The 18417-nt window shown below is 40.0% G+C and overlaps 1 protein-coding gene across 1 annotated transcript; it reads left to right on the top strand.

Annotated features, from left to right (window-relative positions):
- The first annotated feature begins 644 nt into the window (after positions 1-644).
- LOC131223273 (uncharacterized) lies at positions 645-17783 on the top strand. The gene is made up of 4 exons (XM_058218621.1): positions 645-948; positions 13347-13651; positions 15690-15900; positions 17196-17783. The coding sequence occupies exons 1-4, from the start codon at positions 706-708 to the stop codon at positions 17694-17696; spliced, it is 1260 nt and encodes a 419-aa protein (XP_058074604.1). The 5' UTR covers positions 645-705; the 3' UTR covers positions 17697-17783.
- Positions 17784-18417: the final 634 nt, after the last annotated feature.

Below are 18417 nucleotides of genomic sequence, written 5' to 3'. Positions count from 1 at the left end.
CGATTTACGTCCATGCTTTATCCAAATGGGGCCCCGCTGCTCGTACGGTCTGGATCGGCATGGACACAGAAAGCGTACTGAGTAAACTCTATTGGGCCCACCGTCACCTATGCCTCTTATCCATACGGTCCATCCAATTTACCATATTATCTTAGGGTATTGTCACAAATTTGAAGTAGTTCCAAATCTCAAGTGGGCCACAAAAAAAAAAAAAGAAACAGTAGGGATAGAGACGTCTATCTACCTGTCAAAACTTCCTGGAACCTACAAAGACGTTTATTTGTCATCCAACCTATTCATAAGATAATACACGTATGGATGAAAGGAAAAGAAAAATATCAGCTTATCCAAAACTTCTGCGGCCCCAAGAAGTTTTCAATGGCATGCATTCAATTCCCACTGTTTCCCATGGTGTGGTCCACTTAAGCTTTGAACATGCTTCAATTTTAGAGTCTTATCGTAAAATAACCTGGTGAAATAGATGAACGGCGTGGATAAGAGACATAAATCAAGGTTGCCCCACAAAGTTTACTATAGCGTACTGAGTTACTCAAAACGCAATCCGCGTCCAATTGGCCTGCACGGACTCGAGTCATGTGAACAGTGCTGAGCTTCCACAGGTTAGTAGATGCCAAAAACACACATCGGCATTCACCTGTGGCGAATAATTAGAGAGAGAGAGAGAGAGAGAGAGAGAGAGGAGAAATGGATAGAAGGAAAGGGAGAGCCGTGGTGGTGGGTGGAAGCATAGCAGGTCTATCGTGCGCACATGCGCTCATCGCAGCAGGATGGGAAGTAGTGGTCCTAGAGAAAACGTGCGCACCTCCGAAGGGCAGTCCGACGGGTGCTGGTCTGGGTCTGGATCCTCAGTCCCAACTATTCCTTCACTCATGGCTCGCCTCACCTGATCTCCTCCACACCTCCACCATACCTCTCGAAATCGACCAGGTCCGTTCATTTACCCTCAACTTTTTTTTTCAACTTTTCCAATTTTACCCCTCGTTCTCTTTGATATTTACCAAGTTGCCTTCCAAAGTCACTCTAGTGGCGAAAAAACGGGAACTCAAAACGAACAGAACTCTCACTCGCACGTGCGCTTCCCAAAATAAGGCTCAATGAAAAATTTTAGGAAGAAAAATTTTTCAAAACTGCTTTTTCCTCTATTTTTTAATAAGATTTTATTAGAAATTTAAGATCTAGTTTTAAATTTATTGTTTGAAAAAATGAAAATCTTTTTGCACAAAAAAAATCATAGATAGTTACTAATAAGTGATAAATTACAACACATGATATATGTGAGACTTGAAAATGGATAGTGAGAGGTTAGGTATACCCTACTTTTGTGGGTGTTTGAAGTTGAATTGTGACACAAATAATTAACACATGTGGCACAAGACATGCATTAACACATTTGACACATAGGTGCTTTTTTTTTTGTGGGGGTTTAGCTTGTTAGTACACACCCATGTCATTACATACACTCCATGTTAGCCACCCCCGCTAGGGATTGATACCAAGACCTCGAGTGTTGAAACGAGGTATTTCCACTCAGTCTGCCAGTTGAGTTATGGATTTAGGTGTGTTTGACACACAGACGCTTTGGCACAAGACATGCATTAACACATTTGACACATAGGCGCTTAAAGCGAGGTGACAACACTTGTGCACATTGGCACCATTGGCACATGTGACATATTTGGAGTAATTGAAGATGAATGATAGCATATATTACATGGTGGCTAATTTAGAGTGCTTTATGCAAGTGGGGCACAAGATGAGATGAATGGTTGATGCAGATATGATTACTAACCTTGCTTATCCTGAGCTTGGAACATGCTAGGGCCCACCGTGATGTATGAGTTTATCCATGCTATCCAGTTTGATCTGCAACTCCAATTAAGTTTTTAATGGTGGACATTTTTAATCCCCTTTGGTCCACTTGAGCACTGGATATGCATCATTTTTTTAGGCTTATACCATAAAATGATATAGAAAAATGGATGAACAATGTGGATAAACCCATACATCATGGTGAGCCCCTCAAAACTAGCTTGGAATAGGCGGGAGTAGTACCCAATCCAAGTCCTTGAATGGTGGTATATGTGGCACATTAGCACACCTGGGGTGCAAGAGCAAATGAATGATGTCACATGTGGCACATTAGCACATGTGGAATGCTTTACCCATTTAGGAGGCAAGAGAAGATGGATGGTGACACATGTGACATGTGGCACATGTGGGGCATAATTGAAGATGGACAATGGCTCATTTGACACACGTGATGCAATTGAAGATGAATGGTGGCAAATTTAGGCTTAACCATTGAGAAACCAATTTTCTTCCATCATGGGAAAATTCTTTTTTTAGGAGTCAGGAAAATAAATTTGTTAATTTTCAATAAAAATATAAGGTAGAAAATAATGTTTCCCACAAATTCTTACAAAAAAGGTTCAATAAACAATGTAAAATGACTCTTATTAAAAACGATATTTCTTTTCCTTTCGTTTCCATGAATCCATATAGGCCCTTAGAGAAAGCTATCCCATTGAAGAGAAATGGCGTCCCCTTTCTCCTCCCACTCTTGCTAGTACAAGGGAAAAAAAAATAAATCAAAGATAAATGACAATCTTGGTCGGATAGCTTACCTAGCTGAGACGCCGCCATGGAAGCCGGATAAGAAGACCAGAAAACCTGTAGAGCTTAGGATTTTCCTCTCCTTCACACCCTTTCTGCAAATCGGTAGATGGGACTCGAATTTCTGTTGTGGTGTAGGATTGGGGACCCAGCTCTCTTTTATAGAGTCTGTGGAGAGGGAGTTTGAAACCCATCACAACTCTCTCTCCCATGCTCCACGTTGTAGCATCCTAGTTCAACTCAAACTGCTGTCTGCATAAGACAGCTATAACATTCCACCCCTAGTACGCAGAGCTGCGCAGTCACCTGAAGTGGGGCCCACTGGTCTACTCAATCATCCAGTCTAACTGTATGACAATCCAGACCGTTGATCAGTGAGGCCCACTAAATAGAGTTCTTACATTCTCCCACTTGGGCCTCATTGAGCAACGTCAATGATAGTCATATATATAATAATTTTGAAAACAAGTTTTGACTTTTAAGAAAATATCCAAATGGTTAACCAATGAAAAAAGTTGGACAGTATGAGTAATGCTATTCAATCTGGTCCATCAAGATAGCCAGTATCGAAACGCGGTAGTCATCACAACATTTAATTTAGGCGAAGTGAGTCTAAGCGCGATCACAAATACTTTCAATCTTAACGACATAAATCACGAATTAGGAAATGTGGTATAAGGATTACACACTTTAGTGTGTGTTATGTATCTATCCTTAAGAGGTCCTGAAGCTTTTACATGTCTCCAACGAGACACGACTATAGTTCTACTTACTCAAAATTTGCGCATATATATAGAGAAGCATAAATAAATCTTTATATCAAAATCATCCAAACAAACTGTATAAAACGAGATCTCTAAGTGTCTGTGAAAATCAAAGTACACTCAACTCCCACTAACTGAAAACATCTATGGGATCAATGACTCCCATGGATGTTACATGCTCCTGAAATGGCGTGATAGGGAGCCCTTTAGTGAGCAGATCTGCAATCATCTGCTTAGTGCCGATGAATTTCACGGACACTTGATGATTCTGAACTCTTTCCTTTACAACAAGGTACTTGATGTCGATATGCCTCGACCTTGACGAATGCTTGTTATCACTAGAGAAGGAAATAACAACCGAATTATAACAAAATATTCTCAATGGTTTTGGGATATGCTCCGGTACCCCTGCAAACCCGAGAAGAAACTCTGTAACCATAGTGCATGATTAGATGCCTCATGGCAAGCAATAAATTCAGCTTCCATAGTGGATGAGGTCAGTGGTAGATTGTTTCACGCTTTTCCACGACACGCTCCTCCCACCATCATGAAGATGTATCCTGAAGTAGACTTCTTAGTATCGACGCAGCCTGCGAAGCTGCATCTGAATATCCGATCAACTCCAACCGATCAGATCCTTCTGTATGTGAGCCCGAAGTCTTTCGTTCTCTCAAGATACCGTAATACTTTCTTTCCAGCGATCCAATGTTGCATTCATAGATTAGATAGATATCTTCCCAACATTCCAGTGACAAAGGCAATGTCCGGTCGCGTACAGACTTGAGCATACATGATGCTCCCTACTACCGATGCATACGGAAATTCTTTCATTCGATTCTTTTCTAAATCATTCTTTGGACACTGAAATAAACCAAATTTGTCGCCCTTCACAATGGGGGACTTTTCTGAAGCACAATTTTGCATGCTATACCTTTTGAGTACCCTAGCAATATAGGTCCTCTGTGACAAGCTGAGCAGTCCAAGTGTTCTGTCACGGCGAATCTCAATGCCAATGACGTAAGAAGCTTCACCAAGGTCTTTCATTTCAAACTTTTGAGATAAAAATTTCTTGGTGTCGCTCAACATCCTGGTATCACTGCTAGCTAACAGAATGTCATCAACATACAAAATCATCATAACGAACTTACTCCCATTGGTTTTAATGTAGATGCATTCATCTACAGTGTTTTCTACAAAGCCATATGAAGAAATTACTTCATGAAACTTAAGGTACCACTGTTGCGACGCTTATTTCAACCCATAAATGGACTTCTTAAGTTGGCAAACCAAATGTTCTGAGCTAGTAGTTACAAAACCTTCGGACTGCAACATGTACATATTCTCATTCAAATTCTCATTGAGAAATGCAGTCTTTACATCCATCTGACGTAACTCTAAATCCATATGAGCTACAAGAGCCATTATGATCCTGAATGAGTCTTTCTTAAATACTGGTGAGAAAGTCTCCTTAAAGTCAATGCCCTCACGTTGGTTAAAATCCTTGGCAACAAGTCTGGCTTTATATCGTTCGACATTACCTTTGGAGTCCCGTTTGGTTTTAAATATCCATTTACAACCAATCGGCCTTATTCCAGTGGGTAACTCTACAAGATCCCATACTTTATTGTCCTGCATGGATTTCAACTCATCTTTCATGGCATTAAACCAACGAGAAGGATCAGCACTTTGTTTGACTTGTGTAAAGGATTCAGGATCATTTTCCACCCCTATGTCAAAGTCGTGTTCCTGTAAGTATACGATGTAATCGTCTCGATTTACAGGCCTTCTCTCTCTTTCAGATCTTCTTAATGGTTCAGCTTGTTGGGTCTGATCTTGATTTTCCTCATCAGTGGTTTGTATATGAGGTTCTACGTGGTGCTCTGCAGTGACTGCAGAATCGACTGCATCATTAATGTCCACGTGATCTGGATTGACTATGACAGGAGTCACAGTCCTTTGTTCCTCAAATACAAAATTTCTTATGTTCGTGCTCCCACTGTTTTCAGTGTCCTCAATGAATCTGGCATTCCCAGTCTCAACAATCCTGATGGAGTGGGAAGGACAGTAGAATCGATAGCCTTTTGATCTTTCTGGGTATCCAATGAAGAAACAACTTATGGTTCTAGGATCAAGCTTCTTTTCATGCGGGTTATAAATTTTGGCCTCAGCAGAACAACCCCAAACATGTAGATATCGGAGACTTGGTTTTCTCCCATTCCACAACTCAAAAGGAGTTTTGCTTACTGCTTTGCTGGGAACCCTGTTTAATATATGAACTGCAGTTTTGATCGCATCACCCCACAGAGATTCTGGCAATGTTGAATTGCTAACCATACTTCGCACCATATCCATAAGGGTGCGATTACGTCTCTCAGCAACTCCATTCTGCTCTGGAGTACCAGGCATAGTGTACTGAGCAACAATGCCACAATCCTGTAGGTATTTAGCGAATGGCCCTGGATTGCGTCTTGATTCGTCATATCTGCCATAGTATTCACCACCACGGTCAGATCTGACAACTTTAATTCTCTTATCGAGTTGATTTTCAACCTCGGCTTTATAGATTTTAAAAGCATCCAGGGCATCTGATTTCTCACTGATAAGGTATAGGTACCCAAAGCGAGAGTAGTCATCTATAAAGGTAATGAAATATTTGTGGCCACTCCATGAGGCTGTAGGGAATGGTCCACAGATATCTGTATGTATAACCTCTAATAGATCTACACTCCTGGTTGCACCTTTCTTTCTTGTTCTAGTCTGTTTGCCTTTTATGCAATCAATGCATACTTTATAGTCAGAGAAGTCTAGAGAATGCAAAATTCCTTCTCGCACAAGCCTGTCTAATCTCTCACGAGATATATGGCATAGCCGCCTGTGCCACAACATGGAGGAATTCTCATAGTCTAATCTTCGCTTGGATCCCACTACATTTCCATGCAAGGTATTAATATTATAGACGTGAGAGGCAATCAAGTCTAACTGGTATAAGTTGTTTACTAAAGAGCCGGTTCCAACTTTAATCGAATTAAAGTAAATACTAAAACTTTTATTTCCAAAGTGGAACGAATATCCCAACTTATCCAAACAGAAAATTGAAACTAAATTGCGCCTTATAGATGGCACACAATGTATTTACTAAATTCAAAAAATGACCAGACTTCAACTTAAGCCTATAGACTCCTATTGCCTCCACGTCAACTTTGACACCATTGCCTACGTATACTGAGCGCTCCGCATCAGTTGGTGGCCTGGCCTGTAGTAATTCCTGCATAGAAGTGCATATGTGAATAGTAGTTCCTGAATCTATCCACCAGGAATCCACTGACACATCGGTCAGATTAGATTCAAAACAGACAAGAACAGAATGATTACCTTTCTTTATGAGCCAATCCTTAAAACCTTCGCAGTCTTTCTTTAGATGACCCGTCTTTTTACAAAAGTAGCACGGCTTGCCTTTTACCCGTTTGCGTTTAGATCCATTTCCAGATTGATTCTCATGGTTTCCAGATGGAGGACCAGAGAATCCATTATTAGAACCTTGTTTTCTCTTCTTTCTACCTTTATTCCCTTGCCCATGCCCTTGTCCTGAAGTCACCATATTAACATTTTGAACTTTTATCATCTGTCTGATCCTGTCTTCTTCTTGGACGCACTGAGTGATGAGTTCATCCAATGTCCACATGTCCTTCAGAGTGTTATAGTTTACCAGGAACGTGCCGAATTGGGGAGGTAGGTTGTTCATGATCAAATGAACCAGTTGATCATCAGTGAGTACAAGCCCTAGAGCACGGATCTTAGAAACAACTTCGATCTGCTCTACAATGTATTCACGGATGTTGCCTTTTCCATCGTAGGACGAGCGAGTCAATTTATTCAGAAGAATGCCTACTTCAGATTTATCAGATTTCTTGAATCGTTTTCCCATTTCAGTTAGGAAAACTTTAGCCTTATCTGTTTCAGGCATGGCACCCTTCATCGATTCAGAAATTGAATATTTAATGACTTTCAGGCATGTATCATTTGATCTAAACCATGCAACCCATCTATTATATTCAGCTTCAGTGGCATTATCAGATGGCTTTGGCGGTTCTGGTGTTATCAGGGCAAGATCTAATTGAAGACAGCCCAATACAACTTCAATGGCGTTCTTCCATTGAGTGTAATTAGACCCATTTAAGGCAGGAACTTGATGCGTATTAGTTGGAATTGAGACTGAAATATAAGAGATACACATATACTCACATTAGTTCATAGTTTCACAAAGCAATTTAGTGAATGTAAATAAATATCAGGCAAAGTTAATCAATTCAGTTGCTAAGGGAGGCATCAACTGAATCATTCAGGATGACAATGGGCCCAACCATCTCATCCTGGTGAGAATCTGTTACATCATCATCATTCCTCCTGTGGGTGGTAATGACAACATGTTAGTAATCCTCCTAAATATGAAGCTAAGTGATGTCAGTGATGTAAATCTGAGACACTCAACACCTGTGGGTGAGATGAGTCTTTCAGCTTTACATTACCTACACCATTTACTCCACCCGTTCACTTGACTGCCAAACGGTAATCGTCTGTGTTTTCGTTACCGTACGCATGAAAAAAGTGAACGCAACTGTATGCAATCTTTCTAATCCCAATGTTACAAGTCTGTACTTGTAAAGTTTTCATCGATTGAGGTTACTATGGTGGCTAACACAACTAAATCCAAAACTACAAATATAGACTTTAAGATTGCTATTATAATCCTGCCTCTCTATGGATTATTTCTTAATTAGTCCGATGCGGTCCATAAGTTAGTTGATACTGACCTTTTGAAATTCCTTAAAGTGAAATAGGTTTCACATTTTATATTCCAACGGTCCATATCAACGTTTAAAGATGGGTGATGGGCCAATAATAGGGTCGCACCTGTACTCTTTACGATGTGAAAGTGTTCAATGAGCATGACTAATCCAGTTCCTAATATCCACATGATAGACAAATAGTACGGAACTATGCAATTGGATGGTTAGGTCCATGCATAGGTGTCCACAAGATGGACAGATTAGTTTAAACACTTAATATAGATGGAAGTTCACGTAATAATCTACCAAGCAAATTAGACATAATATATCCATAAGTCAGCCCAGATTATGAACATGAGACGATATTTGATGGTCAATATTTAAAAATTTAATGGACCAGTTTTAACTCAGGGCCCACCATCAAAACAGTGAGCACACTGCCCAGTGATAAGTCACAAGAGAGTGGAATAGCTCCCGTTCGCGGGTATAGGAGTCGGATCCAAATGTGCTTAATCGGGTCCGAAGACCCGATTCCATATAAGGTCGATTTCGACCCATTACTCACAGCGAGAAGAAGAAAGAAAAAAAAAAAAATCGTTCTCACCCTACTCCAAGCCGCGTCTGAAAGGAGGGAGAAAGGAAGATCAAATCCTAGCTATTCCCCTTGTCCGTCCGATACAAGTAGTAGAGATCGAGATCCTCTCATCTCTGCAAACCTTATCGGAAGCAGTGGCTGCGGCGGAGACAGTGGCTGCCTTTGATGGACACGAAAGCATGAGACGCTGGCAATGGCTCCGGACAGAGGAAGAAAAAGAGATCGAAAACCATCACCATCGTCTGCACGAACAAGGTTCAACAATGGCTGCCGTCCAACAGATCAAGGTAGGGGATTTCGGGTAACTCGAATTCGGGAATGGAAATCCCAATTTGAACCACTGGATTTGGGATTTTCAAAATCCCTAATATCGTGATCTGAAACTCTGAATTTAGGGTTTCGAATCCAAATCCCTAATCTGAAATTCTGATTTTAGGGATTGGAAATTGTAGCCCCTAATATTTTAATTTGGGGATTCGAAATTGAAATCCCTAATCTACTCTGGATTTTGGGGTATTCATCTGAAATTCCCAATTTTGGATTTGGGATTCAAATCCCTAATTGCTCTGTATTTGGAATTAAAATCCCTAATTTCAAATTTTGGGGATTAATTGAACAACCCAATTGATCTCTGAATAGGGGATTCGAATTCAAATCCCAAATTCTGGATGTGGAAATTGAAATTCCTAATTGCTTTATGTGTCTTTAGGGTTTTGAAATTCAAATCCACGACCTTAATATTTCGGATTCGAGGACTCGGAAATACGATCACAACTATTTCAGAATTCGAAAATCCACGATATGATCGGATATAGTTGAATGTGATCATCCATACCTATGCACATATGTCTTTACCAACTGTGGGATCTAATCTATATGCGGAATAGGCCCACGGATCATGTGTGCATGGGACATGGCGATTAGGGGTCGGATAGCTTACCTAGCTGAGACGCCGCCATGGAAGCCGGATAAGAATACCAGAAAAACCTGTAGAGCTTAGGATCTTCCTCTCCTTCACACCCTTTCTGCAATACACAAGATGGGACTCGAATTTCTTCCGTGGTGTAGGATCGAAGACCCGACTCTCTTTTATAGAGTCTGTGGAGAGGGAGTTTGAAACCCATCACAACTCTCTCTCCCATGCTCTATGTTGTAGCATCCTAGTTCAACTCAAACTGCTGTCTGCGTAAGACAGCTATAGCATTCCAGCCCTAGTACGCATAGCTGCGCAAATAAACAATGTAAAATGACTCTTATTAAAAACGATATTTCTTTTCCTTTCGTTTCCATGAATCCATATAGGCCCTTAGAGAAAGCTATCCCATTGAAGAGAAATGGCGTCCCCTTTCTCCTCCCACTCTTGCTAGTACAAGGGAAAAAAAAATAAATCAAAGATAAATGACAATCTTTTTAGCCTATATAAGCTACAATAACTCGGAGACATACGTAAAATGATAGTTTTTTCCTTTAAAAATGTCCCTTATCTACAGCCAAGGTGTTGGCGATTAGCCTAACAATTACCTACCTCTATCACATGATGATGTTTGAAGTTTGTGCAACAAAAAAGATTTGTGGCACCTATTGTGATGGGTGTGTTGCATCTACAACGCCCATCATTGGAGATAGCTCATGCTAAGATGTGAACCCAAAATATAATGCCAATCCAAGAATTAAGTGGGTCACAATGGAGGGAACAACATGGATAGGAGTGCCCATTATTGAAATTCATGGGTCCGCCGTGATGTTCAATTGCCATCCAACCCCTTCATAAGTTGTGTTCCATTAGGATGGAGAGGAAAACCAGTTATCATCTTGATCTAAAACCGTGCTAGGACTCAAGAAGGAGGCATCCCATTTCCCACATGTGTGTGTGTGTGTGTGGCCCACTTGAGTTCTAGATGGGCTTAATTTTGGGCTCACGTCCTAATTTTTGAGCTCACGGCTTAATTTTTGAGCTGGTGCAAATGGATTCAGTTGATATCACACACATCATGGTGGACGCAAATTGCATAGTAATACTGCTAGGAGCAATGTGGCTATTCGATGGTGCTTTGTGAGCCCCACAATGATGTATGTGTTTTATCCACATTGTCCATCTATTCTTCTGGACTATTATTTTAGGGCATGAGCTAAAAAATGAGGCAGATCAAAATCTTAGGTGGACAACATCATAGGAAAAACATGGTGATTGAATCCCGCCATTAAAATAATTATTTGATTTTGTTTCTTGCTCTCCCTTTATCTATTTGCAGAGCTTTGGTAGATTCTCCCAAAGCAATCCATAAACTGAAATTCCATGAATCCCTTGCCTGCTTGGCACATGGTATTAGGTGGTATGTAATTATATTTAGTCCCATGCAAATTCCATCAAATACCGAGTAGGATTGGATTAATCGCAGTATCATATCATCTAGAGCCAATAATAAATACTACAGGATTTTTGGTGGATTTTAAAATCTATTGTATTTGTGACCCCCACATTGATGCATATGTTTTATCCATGATGTCAATCCATGTGTGCCCTTTACAACTTTCGTAAATTTGATATGTTGATTATAATTTCATGGTCCACCAAACATAGGCTTCACTTAATACAATATATTTGTCAAGGTAAGATTTTGATCTCAAACGTCGGATTGGACAGTCAAAATATCATGTATTTTCAGACATGTAATCAATGTGTAATAATGATGTTAATTCCATCTAATGTAATTCCATACCATTTAATCATATGGTCCAAACCTTGGATAAGTCCAACGATTCAGCAGCAGTGTTGAATTGAGTTTCTCATCTGATATATAGTTAATAGGCAACACATATATGCTTAGAGGGCGAAACATACCACAAGGTTCCAAGAAAGATCGGTCATAATAATATATAACCAACCCACCATTCTCATTAACCTATTCACATTGGTGTTTTCCCATCATCTAGGTCTTTGTGATCTAATCAGCAGGTTGGGTAGCAACAGCCGTAGGAGGTTTTTAACGGTGGGATTCAATCACCACGGTCTTCCTGTGTTGTGGACCACCTGAGATTTGGATCTGCCTCATTTTTGGCCTCATGCCTGAAATAAGCTGACAAAATGTACAGACGGTTTGGATTAAAAATAATAATAATAAAAATAAAATAAAATAAAATCCGTCATCGTGGGCCAACAGAGCACTGTAGCGAGTCCGTACTAGCAGTGTCAGTAGGCAATCCACGTTCATCATGTGGCCCCACAGAGCTTTTTGTTGCACGGATCCCTGGATAAATTCCCTTCCAACCAAACGTAATTTGATACTCTAATAGAGTGCTAGGTTGATGCGCAGGTACATGGATATTGTACATTTGGCATATATTTACTTAATACTGAACCGCCCATATGTGGGCCCTATCAGTAATTATATCAAAACCGGATAAATAAAATGATCCAAACTCTGATTGAATTCGTAGCATGGAATCGTTTTCATCTGACCGTCCAGTAAATGTCCATCAATTGTCCAGTTAGGAAATCGTACCAGTATAAAATTTTTGTTTATGGTCCATCTAAATTAGGGACTGCAATTTGGACGGCTCAGTTTGAGCTTCTTGGATGTCAAATATACAATTTGTAGCGCCTGCGTATCAACTATCATTTTCTCCACTCTTCCAGAGTACGGGAGTTTTTCTTGAGCCTCATCTGCTACCGCTCCCTATCCCCAGCGCATCATTTCACGCGTGCGAACCTGGCATGTGTGTGGACATCTGATCTGAGGTGAGGTCCACGTGAGATTGAACTGGCAGGCTAGGCTGGTCCACTCATCAGGTTAGTCCACCTGTATGAAAACGTGATAACAACTTTAACGGTCTGAATTTGACGTACGCCTGTGGCTTGGTTGATGAGTGGAATCGCCTTATCTTCACGCCAAATCATCATCTACGACCGGATCCACCTTTTGCACGGCTTAGATGTCTCACGCACATGACTTTTTGCACGTGTTTCGCACATTAAGATGCAGGTCGGCTAGCAAACCTCTTTAACATGTAAGAACGTGTGGGAAAGAGCAAGATCCAAGCCGTCACGTGTTCTTTAACACGTGTTCTCACCCTGCGATTGCCGACACGCGAGATCCAAGCCGCTCATCAGATGGGCCACACTTGTAGTTAAAAGGAATAGTAGAGATTCCTTGATTGCTATATAAATGACCCACGCATGATTTGGTACACCCAATGAAGGGTCTGAATTTGTACACGTGTGTTAGAGACATTAAATTTTCATAATTAATACACGTGGACACATGTATGACATCCAAACCGTTCATCTGTTGGAGATTACTGTTGGTGGGCCATATGTAAATACTCATACCGGTTAGATGATCCTAGCCATCGATTGGAAGGAATGTGGACCATTTATTGTACATTTTCCCTACCACACAATCCTAACCCTCGAAAATCATCCAATCAGTAGTTAGTGACTTCACATGTACGATTTTCTGTGGTATCTCCAAACCAAAGTAGGGTGGGCCCAACAGATGAACGGTCTAGATTTCCCACTTGCATTGTTCAACTAATTTTCCCTCCTAATTTTGAATTTTCGAGCAGAACCAAGTAACGGATAGTGAGAAGAAGATCAGCTGGACTCTAACAAGAGATGAGAGCTTCAATTTCCGGGCAGCCCATTGGTCTGAACTCCACAGCCTTCTTTACAAATCTCTACCGTCCAATGTCGTTCTGTGGGGCCACCAGTTCCTGTCTTTCCAGACTTCTCATGACAGAGCCTCTGTTAGAGCTGAAGCCAAAGTCCTCCAAACAGATGAGGTTGTTGAGATCGTTGGGAATTTACTCATTGCAGCAGATGGATGCCTATCTGCAATCAGACAGCATTTCCTGCCCCATCTTAAATTGAGGTTTGCGTTCCAAACACCCCTTGATTTGTGTGGTGGGGTTCTTTTTAGAATCAGTTCTTCTTTCCCAGTGCAATTGAAATTTCTTGAGCTTGTTTGGATGTTTGGATATCTCATTTCAAAACAAAATGTATATAGAATGTTGGATGTTGGTTGAAAAGAATAGCCTTGTGCCTGAATTACAATCATAATCTTTTCAAGTCCAGTTTGAGATGCATGGAATTGATCAAGGGTTCGATTGGCATTATGAACTAGAATGTGCCAACCCCACACCAATCATTTCCTCTTTATCGATTTGATTTATTGCAATTCAAATCAATTGAGCATCCAAACACAATTCTGCATCTAATTACATTGGGTTTTGTGAAATTCAAGGAACATTTGGTTTTAGTAGAATATGAAGATGTCTTTAGTGCTGATGCTTTGATTTGGAAAATTGGGAATTCTAAAGCTTGAATGGATGTTTGGATATCCGATTTGGAAACACAAATGGGTTTTTCTTCTTTAATGGAAATACTGACATGTTTTAGTTTTTAAGTATCAATACATGTGTTAAGGTGCGTTTGGTTAAATAAATTGCAATAGTGAGGTCCTAGCACCCGAATTACCACAATGATCGATTACAAGTCCAACTTGAGATGCATGGAATTGTAATTAAGCATTTGGTCAGCATTATGAACTAAAATGTGTCAACACCACTCTGGTCATTTTCTCCTTACCAAATTGATTTATTACAATCAATTCAATTGAGTATCCAAATGCAATTCTCTACCCAATTTCATTGGGTTTCTTGCAAATTTAATAGACATTTGACTTTAGCAGTTCAGACACAGGTGGGCAGTTCTCCCTTATAGTAGAACATAGGATGTCTTCTTTAGTGTTGATGCTTTGATTTTCATTTCTGCTTACAAGGTGAGCATTCGCTGTTTCTCACTCATACTGTATTATGAATCTTGGAAATCACCACATGGGTTTTCTTTGAATTATATAGTAGAACATAGGATGTCTTCTTCAGTGTTGATGCTTTGATTTTCATTTCTGCTTACAAGGTGAGCATTCGCCGTTTCTCACTCATACTGTATTATGAATCTTGGAAATAAATCACCACATGGATTTTCTTTGAATTATTTTAACATTGATTCTTTCATCATAGCTTCAGAATGAAATGTCAGAAATCCTACTTCTATATGCAGCTTGGATGAAGAAATAAGCATTTTGCTCTCAAGATAGACCTTGCATTAGCAGATTTTTAATCAATCAGTTGCATGAACTTTTCAATTATGTGAATGAAATATGGCAATTAGCGAAGAAGGGGCATCTGATCTATGCATTAGTTGGCTCTCATGATATGCCCATAAGTGCGTATCAAGGGGATCAAATCATCAGGTGGGCCACCCCTATATGAAATGAATAGACCATTTGAAAAACTTGCAAATCGTCAATCATCAACATACATCTGTAGCCCTCCCGATGAGTGAACCACGCTGCTTTTTGTATACATCGATCTTCACAGGTGGGGCAAGCAAACCTCAAATAGAAGAATTATGTCATGTACCTTGAGAAACCATCAATTCACTTCTTTCATGTGTTGCCCGTGTGATTTGTACAATGTACTTGAGGCTGCGTTTGGGTTCACAAACAAATTGAACTGCGAAAATGTTCAATTTAATCAAGAGATGGCAAAAAACCAATGATGGATTGTAGTGTGGACAGTGAGGAATTAGAGTTCTAGCTGCAATGACATTCCTTTCAAATCCAACTTGGAAGTAACATGATTATAACATGAATGGTAAGAAACATAACCACAATTGGGTTACCTCCACCTTATTAAACTCATTATTACAATTCAGTTGGATACCGCATCCAAAAACACCCTAAATAGATTAAAGAGATATTGATTGATCCAACAATTCAAATAGCAATTCAGCTGTAGAGAGTAGAACTCTACATTTTCTGTTCCCCACGAATCGCATAGTATTATAATTTATCTGATCAATCGTCCATTTACTTATTGAATTCTGTTTTCATTTCACTGATACAGGTATTCGGGATATGCTGCGTGGAGGGGGGTTCTTGATTTTTCAGGAAATGAGAATTCAGACACCATCACTGGCCTCCGAAGAGTGTATCCAGATCTTGGGAAATGCTTATACTTTGATCTCGCCACTGGGACCCACAGCGTGCTTTATGAGCTCCAAAATCAAAGAATCAATTGGATCTGGTACATCAGTCAGCCAGAGCTTGAATTGAAGGTAGTACCATTGCTGTCTTAATCAAACCCAGAAATGAAGTGTTCTGATACACCTCAATGGATATACTCGTATATGGACGATGCGGCATGTATAGAGCATCGGAGCTGTCCAAAGGTGACCAATTCACTCATCGGAAGCTGATTTAGATGAGTGGATCACCTGATTTTCTCACTGATTATTGATGTTCATGTTGGGGACCAGCTTTTGGACAGCTTGGATGACTTACCCATGTGACCAATTAGCCGTCAGAAATTGGTGGATGATAACTTCATCAACCATTGAGGTGTGTTTGAAAACTCTCTTCATCTGCATTGATTAAATCTCCAATTTTTATGGTATCTTGATGTTGATAAAACAGTCTAGTCTCTGCATTTACCCATCAGGCTGGAGTATTCATCATGGACAAATGTTGATCCAGACCATCAATCTACAGGTTCCACTATTGATGGCCCACGTGGACCAGATACCGATCATTAGAGAGCAAACCTTTGAAACAAAGTTAAAATTGACGGTCTAGTAAAGAAGTTTCCAGCCCAGCTTCCTCTGGACAGTGAGGATATCTGATCAGTTTATATATATATATATATATATATATATATATATATATATATATATATATATATATATATATATTCCCATGAGGTAGAGTTTATACATCCTGGCCTTCAATCTGACCGGGTTGGATCATCATGTGGTGGGGCAGAAGGGATGTCCTTACTAGGTGGGCCATCAGTTTTTACAAAGGCCCGTGTGCCATGATCCAGAATCACACAGTGATCTAATGGGACCTACCAACGAAATTTACCTTCCTGATTGGAAGATCCTACCCATCCAAACTGTAGCCTTCATTGATTGAATTTGAAGTTTGAACTGTTGCTTTAATTTTGTGGAGTTGTTTGATACTCTGATAGAGTATGACGCTTGATGCTCAGGCACTCAGAATTGTATTTTTGTCATACATTTAACTCAAATTAGACCAATTAAATTAAGAAATCCACTTTCCATAAGTCACAGTCCCAAAATCAGATTCATTGAACAATCCTTGCCTCTGATTCATGGACACTTATATGTTGAAATAGGACCATTGGATCATTTCTCTGCCCGTGTGCAACTTTTAAATAATTTCTAAGTGCCTGCATATTATCCATCACAGCCTGCAGAGTATCGAAGTTTTTCTCTTAAAATTTCCTTTTTAATCATACATTCCCAGGACACTGATCAGACGGTTAAGATTGTCCTATTAAGGAGATTTTTACTAAGCTAAGGCAGCTGACCATTCAAAAATCTACTTTCAGGGCAACTCTGTGACTATGAAAGTAAGCAATGCCATGATACAGAAAATGCATGAAGAGGCAGAGATGGTGTGGGTCCCAGAGCTGGCCCAAGTCATCAAAGAAACAAAGGAGCCTTTTATCAATGTGATCTATGATTGTGATCCACTAGAAAATTTGTTTTGGGACAATGTGGTATTGATAGGAGATGCGGCCCACCCGACATCTCCTCACGGTGTTAGGAGCACAAACATGTCGATCGTGGACGCAGGAACTCTGGGCCAATGCCTTGAGAGGTGGGGATTAAACGAATTGGGTTCGGCATTGGAAGAGTACCAATCGATCCGATTACCTGTTGTTTCGAAGCAAGTACTACACTCACGGCGAATGGGCCGCATCAAACAAGGGTTAGATCTTCATGATCGTAAGGTTTTTGATCCCATGATGGCCACTCTAGAGGAGTGTGAAGAGCTTCAACAGAGGAAAATGCCTTTCTTTGGGTATGCTCCTTCACCATCTGATTGAAGTTGGTAGCTTGTATCTATTTTCCATGTCTAAGTTCATATTAATGTAAATCCTATTTATTTATCATAATATATTTTCATTCAATCAGTGGAAAATCATCCATGGTGCATACCTCAAGAATTACATTGATCAAGCAATCGTGGCCCGGTAAATGGATGGTTAAGAAGAGAATAGTCACCGTTACAGATTTTATGTAAGGTTCTCAATAGGCTGGGCTTGGGCCCATGACAATTAAAATTTGAACAAGCCCGGCCCAAACAATCCAAAATCTAGGCTAACATCAGGCCCAGCCCATTGACAACCCTAATTTTATGGGATGGAGCCATGGTTAAGATGGTTTGATCCGCATGATTATTCAGCTATTATTCAATCACAATTGTTCTCATATCTAAGTGCAAACATCATGTGTTGTGTTCGAAGCTTTCGATCCACCACTTTTTGTGGTGTGGTCCGTGTAAGCTTTGAATTTTTTTCATTTTTAGCGTCATGCCCTAAAATGATATTGCAAAATGGATGAACGATGCGAATATAACAATATACTGAAGAATTTACATCCACATGTATCTAACCAGGGTGATTATTTTACATACATATACAAGGCTGGAAATGAAGCTGCAAGAATGATATTACTACTTTACTTTGGACTATTGTGGTAATGTTAATCATTACTCATTTACAACGCATTACAACTGTAACCGCTAACGCAAACAAGCTCTAAAAC

The sequence above is a fragment of the Magnolia sinica genome, chromosome 13 (genome assembly GCF_029962835.1).
Source record: "Magnolia sinica isolate HGM2019 chromosome 13, MsV1, whole genome shotgun sequence".
Lineage (NCBI taxonomy): Eukaryota > Viridiplantae > Streptophyta > Magnoliopsida > Magnoliales > Magnoliaceae > Magnolia > Magnolia sinica.
This window is presented reverse-complemented; position numbering and strand designations above follow the sequence as displayed.